This window comes from Aquarana catesbeiana, linkage group LG02 (genome assembly GCF_042186555.1).
Source record: "Aquarana catesbeiana isolate 2022-GZ linkage group LG02, ASM4218655v1, whole genome shotgun sequence".
Lineage (NCBI taxonomy): Eukaryota > Metazoa > Chordata > Amphibia > Anura > Ranidae > Aquarana > Aquarana catesbeiana.
In genome coordinates, this window is record NC_133325.1 from 192,489,468 (window position 1) to 192,500,342 (window position 10,875).

General features: G+C 43.6%; 1 protein-coding gene across 1 annotated transcript in view; it reads right to left on the minus strand.

The window, feature by feature from the left end:
- The window catches only part of ACVR1B (activin A receptor type 1B), a 95,857-nt gene extending 93,405 nt beyond the window's left edge, over nucleotides 1–2,452 (minus strand). The window contains exon 1 of the mRNA XM_073614111.1: nucleotides 2,239–2,452. Coding sequence (XP_073470212.1) covers nucleotides 2,239–2,311 — 73 coding nt within the window. The 5' untranslated portion in view covers nucleotides 2,312–2,452. The remainder of the gene's footprint in view (nucleotides 1–2,238) is intronic.
- Nucleotides 2,453–10,875: the final 8,423 nt, after the last annotated feature.

Below are 10,875 nucleotides of genomic sequence, written 5' to 3' on the forward strand. Positions count from 1 at the left end.
TTACTAAAGCTAGAGAGTGCAAAATCTGGTGCAACTCTGAATAGAAACCAATCAGCTTCCGGGTTTTTTTGCTAAAGCTTAATTGAACAAGTTGCGCTTAGAATCTGATTGGCTACTATGCACAGATGCACCAGATTCTGAGTGCACCAGTTTTAGTAAGTCCTCATAAGCTTTGACGGAGTTGAGCTTAGGCAAAAAACACCAAAAGCTCCTAAACTCAAGTTTAGGAGCTGCCAAAGAAGGCTAGTGTAGATGAAGCCTAGGGCTCATGTACACAGGGCAGCTGAAAGCCTTTTCTGAACGCTGAAAACTTCACAGCTGGAAATCAACTGTGAAAAACATCAGTTCTACATGCTGAGTTTATGCGAGTTTTGCAGCGGTTATGAGCGTTTGAGGTTAGAAGCATTTTTTTAAAGATTACCTCTAGAGACCTTGCCAAACGCCCACAATGCATGAAAAAACAGTAAATTATTAACTATTTCAGCCATTCTGTGAGAAAAGAGAGCAGCAGCAGACAGAGCAGTGTGCTTGTAGATAGTGGTCTTATTTTTTGTGATAGCATTTCGTGAGCATGTGTGAGGAAATGCTCCTGATGTTGCTGAAGCTCCGAAGAGAGAAAATGGCAATAAAGGACCAAAGTTTGTCACTACTGGATTCATTCATTGAAGCAGGCAGCAGCATGTGGTGAAATTTGTGTTTTTTCAACATTTTTATTATGTTCAAAACATTATCGGAAAGAATTTCACCTTTAAAAAAGCTTATAATTGTACAAGCATTTGAAATGCTGGTAAACTAAAGTCCTGAATGCAATTGTTCTGCTTTCAAAAAAAGTCAGTAAACTCAACTGCCTCTTAACTACAAAGTACTGAGTGTATATGTACAGATAAGATAACAGAGGAGAGTTTTCAGGGGCTGCTGAAAAAAAGTACACAACTGTTCCTAAACTTCAGTTTAGCAGCCGTAGTGTAGATGAAGCCTAAACCCTCGTACACACAATCAGATATTCGGACGACCGTTCGTCCGTTTTTTTGTGACATGCTAGTCTCATGTGGAAAGTGAAGAAGTTACTCACCATAAGAAAATTCTCATACAAAAGAATACAACTTCAGAAGTGACGCAATATGTTGAATAGTTTTGTATGTATTCTTTCATTACTGAGCATGTGTAGTCTTGCTCTTACGATTTTTTTCAGATGAAAACAGTACTAGTTAAACGAAAATCAGAAGTTGTGTTCACATCCGACTAAAATGTCAGTCTGCACATCCAGCTTTTGTCGTACAAAAAAAAAAAAAAAAAAAAAAGGGAATCGGCTGTCGAAATCACCAATACTAATGATCCAAAAATCGTCAGATTGTTCTCAGTACGAAATTTTACTTCTGATTTTCAGATCATGTGTACTCTTAGACATCGCTGCCTGAAAAAGCTCAGGTTTTCAGGCACACAATTATTTTTTTTTTTTTTTACCAATCTAAATTGCAGCCCATTGTTTTCATTGAGCCTGTGCACACAGGTGCGTAAACAACAGTCTCATATAAATCAGTAGAATTTTTTTTTTTTTTAAATCTGCGTTGCTGGTCAGTAAATAACCACAAATACATGCATGCAAATACGCCTAACATAAATGTCTGTAATTATGTACAGAAATGCTGCTCTTCACACTATCAGCACCGTGTGTAAGAGGCCTAATACAGGAGGGGTGTTACTAGCCAGATCACCAGGTGAAAACAAAGGGGGGGGGACCTTAAAGAAAAAAACTGATGTAGCCACATCTAAAAGATTTGTAATCTGTAATAGAATACATTTTGGGCTTGGGTTTAATATTGCTTTCAGAGGGGATTCACTCACTTCCTGTTGTGTCTATAGGACAGGAAGTGAAGGAGAATCTAATAGGATGTAGATGGGACAATAAAAACAACAATCTTATGCCAAGTGAGTGTTGTGATCTCCTGTAAAGACATAGAGGGGGGGCCCACAGGTGGGGTGATCTAGGACTGAGTATAATGATTAGAATTCAGAGAGGTGAGCTGTCCAGGTGAGGGAGTTCAGTGTGATGTCAGCAATGTCTCCTGTACACAGCACTTCCCTAAACACAGGTTGGAGTGCTGCCCTCCCCTCCCCCTCCACACAGAGCTCCCCTCCAGCATGTATACACAGTGTATAGGTAACCTCCCCCCTCCTTCTCCCCATGGACTCCACTCTTCGCTCCCCCCCGTACCCACACACTATTGTCCCGCTTACCGTTCGTCAGACCGGGGCCGTCCAGCAGAAGGACGTTCATAGCAACAAAGAAAAAGGCCGGCAGCTCCGCCATAGTTACCCAGCGCACGGCGACCACTCAACTGCGCGACCACAAGCCTTTCCAGACAGAGCAAGCACTACGGGAGCGCGCCGCACAGCACGGCCTCTTTTCACCTGTGGAACGCAAAGTCTGCGTGTCACGCCTCGCTCGCGGCGCGCCCCGCCCGCCCCTCCAGGAGGACGGCGCTAGCGCTGATTGGCTCCCCCCTTCAGACGCCCCACCTGTTTACCAGCCAGCGGGCGGCGACGGGGCCCGATGACGTCAGGCGAGGAATCTTTTGTTTCGAGTCGGTGGGCAGCGCGTATTCGGGTCGAGCGTGGAGCGCGCCTTAAAGGGGCAGCGTGGGCTGGCGCTGGCTGTCTGCCGGCATTTAATAAAGCGCCTGGCTGTCTGGGGCCCTCGCCTGCAAATAGACACATGCCCCGTGTCTGCTGTACAGGGGGCGACTGAGGCCAGCCTGCGCACCGGCGGCTCGCTGTGCCTGCTGGGAAATGCTGTGGTTGCCTGTCCCCCTTGTGGAGAATTTCCGCCGAGATTTCACCCGTTTACAGTCTGTGGTGTTCACTGTTCCCGGGCTTGTGTTCCTGCAGCTGTGAGGAAAGGGCTTTATTCCGAGGAGGGCACATGGATTCCTCTCATTGTATCCTGAGGGGTACTATGGGCAGCTGCAGGTTTCATTCACACAGATTACCTGTTCACTACCACAGACATTGTCTGGATAATTCCAATAAAATGGTGCTAGTGACAATCTTTACACGACACGTGATGTTAGTGGACGTGTTTATCAAACGCTAATTTTCCGTAAAAAAGCAAAACTTCATTTTAGCGCACACAAAAAAGGAGAGATTGCCGCCAATAAATATACTAAAAAAAAAAAACAGTAAAGTTACGGCGTGTTACACAAATGTAACCAAATAAAAAGAGCTCAAACACTAAAATTCATAAAGAGAAGTTGAAGATATACATATAGTGTGTGCCAACGCCATAGGAACTATTCACACACTTGTGTTTCCTCCTCGTCCTTTCTTCTTCCATACGGTCCTAAGTCTTCCACCACGTGTGACCAAAATGTGCACTCACAGAGATGACCCCTATATTATAAGACGGATACTCAGCGCTTTTTCATACAGCGATGGGTTTTGTAATACTCGGGTTCTGTATATCCCCCACTTCCCCATCCCCCCAGGACGTCCAACCATTCATTGGCATCCTATAGGTTCCTCTTTCATAGGTGGTAAATAAGTACCAAAAAAATATACACTCATCGGCCACTTTATTAGGCACACTTGTTCAATTGCTTGGTTGCTAATCAGCCAATCACACAGCAGCAACTCAATGCATTTAGGCGTCTAGACATGGTGAAGACAACTTGCTGAAGTTCAAACTGAGCATCAGAATGGGGAATAAAGAGGATTTAAGTGACTTTGAATTTGGTATGGTTGTTGGTGCCAGACTGGTTGGTCTGAGTATTTAAAAATTGCTGATCTACAGGGATTTTCATGCACAACCATCTCTACGGTTTACAGAGAATGGTCCAAAAAAGAGAAAATATCCCGTGAGCGGCAGTTGTGTGGAGGAAAATACCTTCTTGATGTCAGAGGGGAATGGGCAGACTGGTTTGAGATGATATAAAGGCAACAGTAACTCAAATAACCACTCGTTACAACCTCTGAATGCACAACGCATCAAACCTTGAAGCAGAAGACCACTCCGGGTGCCGATACTGTCAACTAAGAACAGGAAACTGAGGCTACAATTCGCACAGGCTCATCAAAGTTGGATAATAGAAGATTGGAAAAACGTTGCCTGGTCTGAGGAGTCTCGATTTCAGCTGCGACATTCAGATGGTAGGGTCAGAATTTGATGTAAACAACATGAAAGCATGGATCCATCCTGCCTTGTGTCAATGGTTCAGGCTGGTGGTGTAATGGTGTGGGGGATATTTTCTTGGGACACTTTGGGCCCCTTAGTACCAACTGAGCATCATTTAAACACCACGGCCTACCTGAGTATTGTTGCTGACCATGTCCATCCCTTCATGACTACAGTGTACCCATCCTCTGATAGCTCCTTCCAGCAGGATAATGTACCACGTCACAAAGCTCAAATCATCTCACCACTGGTTTGTTGAACATAACAATGAGATCACTGTACTCCAATGGCCTCCACAGTCACCAGATCTCAATCCAATAGAGCACCTTTGGGATGTGGTGGAACGGGAGATTGGCATCATGGCTGTGCAGCCGACAAATCTGCAGCAACTGTGTGATGCTATCATATCACTATGGACCAAAATCCCTGAGGAATGTTTCCAACACCTTGTTGAACCTATACCATGAAGAATTAAGGCAGTTCTGAATGCAAAAGGGGGTCCAACCCTGTACTAGCAAGGTGTACCTAATGAAGTATGGAGGAAAAAGTGCAGCGCTGAAAACATTAATGTGCCCAAGATATACACCAGGGAAAAATGAGCACAATAAATAGTTGTGCTAAAAAGTGCAAAAAACTACTCAAAAATATGTAAAAGTGTTATAAAAACATGAGTGTTATGTGCACCAAAACTAAACCCAATGAGATCACAAATGGTCAATTGACACCGCATGATCTATTAATACTTTGGTATAACAAATATATAGAACGACAAACAACAGGTGTGATGTTATATCAAAAAAGGGGAATATGCATATAAACTTTAAACTCAATGAGAAATGGTGTGCGCAACCTCCCCCTCACACCTGTGGGCAGAGAAAATGTCATCAAAATGATGTACCTACCCAAATTGTTATACTTTTTCAGGCAGACCCCTACTCCTATCCCTCGATCCTTCTTCCAGAAACTAGACAGTATTGTGACTACCTTCATCTGGGCTGGTCGTCCCCCTCGGGGGGGCGCAACGTACCCTTTATCTCCTTTTATCCAGCGGTGGGCTGGCTTTTCCAAATTTCCTTATATATTACTGGGCGGCGGTCCTAGTCACGGTCAGATGGTGGTTCTCTCAGCCTAAGCAGAACCTGGCTGTCACCCTGGAGGCTGCCATCCTGGGTTCCTATGCGGCACTCTCCAATCTGGTGTTTAGGGGTTGTAAGGCACACCCCTGCGTAACGGGGCCCATGAGGACGACCATACGGGTATGGCAATGCTCCAGAGTGTCGGGTAATAAACCAGCGACCGTCTCTCCCCATACTTCAATCTGGGGTAACCCCCTCCTTCCTCACTTAAACACGGTGCCTGACCCAGCGATGTGGGCTAAACGGGGAATCCTTACCCTGTGGCACGTGATGCTGAACGGTAGGGTCATGACATTTCAGGAACTAAGACGAACCTATGACCTCCCCTGCTCCCTCCAGTTCAGATATTGGTAGCTCCCTCATGCCCTTAACTCACAATTTCCAGCATCAGTGACTCTCGAGTCGTACTCGATTGAACGACTCCTGATCTCGGGAGTGATGGGAAAACCCCTCTCATCCCTTTATCTATATCTAACGTTAGCTTACGATACTGACACTACAGTAACTTTGGGTAAATGGAAGGCTGACATTCCCGACCTAGATGAGGAGATCTGGGAGGAGTCTGTCTCCTCATATATCCCCTCTATGGTTGTATATAGAGACCGTTTTATCCAATTCAATTTTTTGCACAGGGCTTACTATACCCCACAGAGGCTCGCCAATATATACCCCTCCCTTAGTCCACTATGCACAAGATGTACCGTTGAATAGGGATAATTTTTTCACATGGTTTGGACTTGTCTCAGAATTTGCCCCTACTGGCAGGAGATGGCAGACACCCTGACAGAGATGTGTGGAGTGGCGGTGCCACTAGATCCCCTCCTTTTTTACTTAGTTATCTGCGCGATGTAGAGGCAGATAGATATAACAAATTATGCATTACCTTCACCCTATTCTATGCCAGAAGAGAAATTTTGCTGCGCTGGAAGGGGTCAGATCTTCCTACTAGATCCTCCTGGCAGAATACAGTAAACAGGGTGTTGCCATTGTACAAAATTACGTATGAGAGCAGAAACTTCCCAGCTAAATACGATAAAATCTGGTCGAGTTGGGTCGACGCTTGTGGCTGAGACCCGCTAGACCTCAGAACATCTCATTATAGCGAATGGGAAGTAGTGATGGGTGGTCCTTCCCCTCCCCCGCCTGCCCTGCCCCCTCCTCCCCCCTTTTCCCCTTTCCTCCCCCCCCCCGTCACTCTTTCCTTGTGTTCCCTCCCCCCCAAAAACTGGGGGTGGTACTGCTGTAGGGCGATTGTCTGCTCATACGCCTGACCAATTCTCTCAATCTTTCGGTTGCATTTTCTCAACTGAAGTGAATTTACCTGTATATATCTTGTACCTGCTATGTTCAACCTTAAAACCGTAGTAATTACGTGACTTGTAACACTGCGCAAATATTCTGTATTTCAAACTGTCAATGCTTGTATGTCTTTAATGTTTAAAAAAAAATAAAAAACTTGTATTGTTAAAAAAAAAACTCAATGAGACAGTGCAAAGTCCATCAAAAAGTAAATAGCATAGTGGATTCCTCTAACACGATCCAAGGATGCGTGGATCCCAAATGTTGATGAGTCTCTACTAAACAGCATGCAAGGTGATATTCACACACAGCACCCAGGACTGTGCTTCCAACACCCAGGGGAGGGGTAGGTACTCTTACCCTAAGATGTGGATACACACGCCACCGGCGGTGGGTCAAACAGGCATGGACGGAAGTCAGGATCTCAAGCCATGGACTCCTATAGTTGGACTGATGTGAGCATACACCTGCAGCAATCCAACAGGACAGCGATCCAGAAAACAGGAACTCAACCACAATATTCCTGGTACATGTAGTTCTCCTCCCATAAAGGAAAAATAAGAATCCTAAAAGAAAAAAAGTAGAAGATGAGTGGTTGCCATGCACAGCTGCACCAGATTTTGGCTACTCCAGATTTTGTCTGCTACAGTTTTGATCTCTCTCTCTCTCTCTCTCCTCTCTCTCTCTCTCTCTCTCTCTCCCTCCTCCCTCTCCCTCTCCTCCCTCTCCCTCTCCCTCTCCCTCTCTCTCTCTCTCTCTCTCTCTCTCTCTCTCTCTCTCTCTCTCTCTCTCTCTCTCTCTCTTTCTTTCTTGTAAATAGCCTTTCTTGATGATTTCTCTGTCTTCCTCATAGGTCAGAACAAGAGGGAGTACTGGCAAAAAGGAGATCCTAAAATGATACTAAGCCTAGGTTCACATTGAAGCGATTTGGCATGCGATTTTACATGTCAAAAAGCATGCTAAATCGGTGTCTATTGCCGGCAATGGCACAGTCCGAATCGATGTGACGCCGCACTGTTTCCCAAAAGTTGTTTCTGTACTGCTTTTAGCAACTTTGGGAGGCGATTTGTATAGCCATCTGTGCAGGAACCCTGTGAAATCGCCTCCTGAAGTTGGACTGTATTGCTGGGTTGAAATCGTGCGAGTTCAGCTGAACTCATACCACTTCTAACCTGCTCCAATGTGAACCTAAGCTAAAGGATGTATTTTTTCTCCAAAAATAACCCATATACATATATTTTATTAGGATTTTATGTGGTAGATCAACACAAAGTGGCACATAATTGTACAGTGGAAAGAAAATGATAGATGGTTTTCAAAATTTTTTACAAATAAAGTATGGTGTGCATTTATATTCAGCCCCCTTTACTCTGATACCCCTAACCAAAAGCTAGTGGAACCAATTGCCGTCAGAAGTCACCTAATTAGTAAATAGAGTCCACCTGTGTGTAATTTAATCTCTCTTTAAATACATATAAAAGTGATCAGCGCAATTTCCCAAACATCAATATAAATGCAAGGGAATATTGAAAACAAAACGTCCAAATATTAAGTAATGACAAAATTCTAGATGTCATTGTAAATAAAGTGAAGAGTGCAAAAGTGGTTGAAATAAAAAAGTCCAAAATGTTGATCCAAACAAAAGTAGATAGGTAAACAGTCCTTCAAATTTGACTCCACAAACAATAAGTGATCCTGTGCCTTCACACACCTAATCAGTGCTCACAGAACTCTCACCTCCATAAAGTGATGAATTAGCCTTAAGGGTAAATATGGTGATGGTGACCTCCCACTTCAGGCTCCCAGCTGCCGACTCTTGGTATAACGCTATATATATACTCTTGGTATAATGCTCAGAGTTCCGGATTGCATGTGGGAATGAAATAAATGCCTCCCATAGTGTAAATTGTTTAAACACCAAAAGATTTATTTAAAGACAATTGGAAGCATACATAGAAAGTAGTTAAAAGCGCATTGGAGCGTTACAGACACCTCTCACGTCATTTTCGGTCCGCTACTCACTTCCGGCCACACCCTACGCGTTATATCACATCATGTGACTTCATCAGGGGCCCTGTAGGAGTCCCCTGATGAAGTCACGTGAGTAGCGGGCCGGAAGTGAAGTGAGAGGCGCCTGTAACTGTTTAAACAATTTACACTATGGGAGGCATTTATTTATTTCTCACATGCAATCCGGAACCCTGAGCATTATACCAAGAGTCGGCAGCCGGGAGCCTGGAAGTGGGAGGTTGCCATCTCCATATTTACCCTTAAGGCTGATTCATCACTTTATAGAGGTGAGAGTTCTGTGAGCACTCAGCAGGTGTGTGAAGGCACAGGATCACTTATTGTTTGTGGAGTCAAATTTGGACTGTTTACCTATCTACTTTTGTTTGGATCAACGTTTTGGACTGTTTTATTTCAACCACTTTTGCAATCACTTTATTTGCTGTGACAGCTAGAACTTTGTCATTATTTAATATTTGGACATTTTAATTTCAATATTCACTTGCATTTATATTGATGTTTGGGAAATTGCGCTGATTACGTTTAGTTTATTGCTACATGTGTATTGTGAACACTTCAGATCTTGCAGTAGTTTCATTATCACTTTTGTTAGTTGCTATTTACTCACTTAGTAACGCGGGGGACTAGTTTTCAATTTTTCTGTATAAATACAGCTGTTCTGTGAAGCCCTCAGAGGTTTGTTAGAGAACCTTAGTGAACAAACAGCATCATGAAGGCCAAGGAACACACCAGACAGGTCAGGGATAAAGTTGTGGAGAAGTTTAAAGCAGGGTTAGGTTATAAAAATATATCCCAAGCTTTGGACATCTCACAAGGCACTGTTTAATCCATCACCCGAAAATGGAAATTGTATGGCAACACACATTAAAGTGCCTACTGCTTCAACATGTTTTTTTTATGTGTTTTTGATGCTTCGGTGGTGCTTCGATGAAGCTTCAGTGGAGCTTTAGTAAAACTTCGGTGATGCTCTTTTGAAGCTTTGTTGAAGCTTAGGAATGCCCTGTGTGTGTGTGTGTGGATATCTCATACTTGCAATTTCTCCAAAACAAAGCAAAGCTAAAGCTGAATTAAAGCCTCTCAAAAGCTGCAGGTGCTTCAAGCAAGTCTTTGAAGATGCTTTTGAAGCATCACTAAAGCTACATGGGGTATAATTTTTGAAGCGAAGCCAAAGCAAGGTGTAAACAGGACTGTAAGCTAACCATTTTATTTAGTGACAGGGGCTTTGACTGCCGTTCAGAGAGTTTTAACACAGCCTGTCTGAAGCCATGTTTTGAAGCAAGTGTAAACTAGCCCTAATGCTGCATACACACGGTCAGAATTTCCGTAAAAAAAAGTGTGATGGGAGCTTTTGGTCAGATATTCCGACCGTGTGTATTCTCCATCCAACTTTTTCTGTCTGAATTTCCGCCAGCAAAAGATTGAGAGCTGGTTCTCTATTTTTCCGATGGAAAAAGTTCTTGATGGAAATTCCGTTCGTCTGTATGCAATTCCGACGCGCAAAAAAACATGCATGCTTGGAAACAATTCGACGCATGCTCAGAAGCATTGAACTTCATTTTCTCGGCTCGTCGTAGTGTTGTACGTCACCGCGTTCTTGACGTTCGAAAGTTCAGAGATCTTTTGTGTGTCAGTGTGTATGAAAGCCAAGCTTGAGCGGAATTCCATTGGAAAAACCATCCAAGATTTTTCCGATGGAAATTCCGCTCGTGTGTACAGGGCATTACTGTGTTTTCCTGCCTCATTGATAAACAAACCCTTTAGTCTAAAATGCAGAACCTTAGTTTCAGGGGTGTCACAGAGAAGTGATTCCAAATGCTCAGGAGTTCAGGTTTCAGACAGCATTGACGTGCCTACCCCCTCTTTGGCATTGATGTTGCAGGTGGCAAGCATCTTCACCTCTTTTGAGATGTGCAAGGAGGTTATTACAGAGTTAACCACCTCAGAACCACACTTTCTTCTATATAAGACCAGCATTTTTTTTTTTTTTGCAAGATGTGTTGGCTGCAAGCCAAACACATTTTTGTTATTGTAGTCTGCCTAATGTGTTGTGTAGGGTTGCACCGATACTGTTTTTATATCAGCGAGTACAAGTAACAATACTTTAGGCCAAGTACTCGCTGATAACGAGTACCGATACTTTGCAGTGCAATTTGCGTCAATACAAAATAAATGGACGCAAATCGAACTGCAAAGAATCACATGCAATTTGAACAGGAATATGGCTAGATTCCTATCTGAATC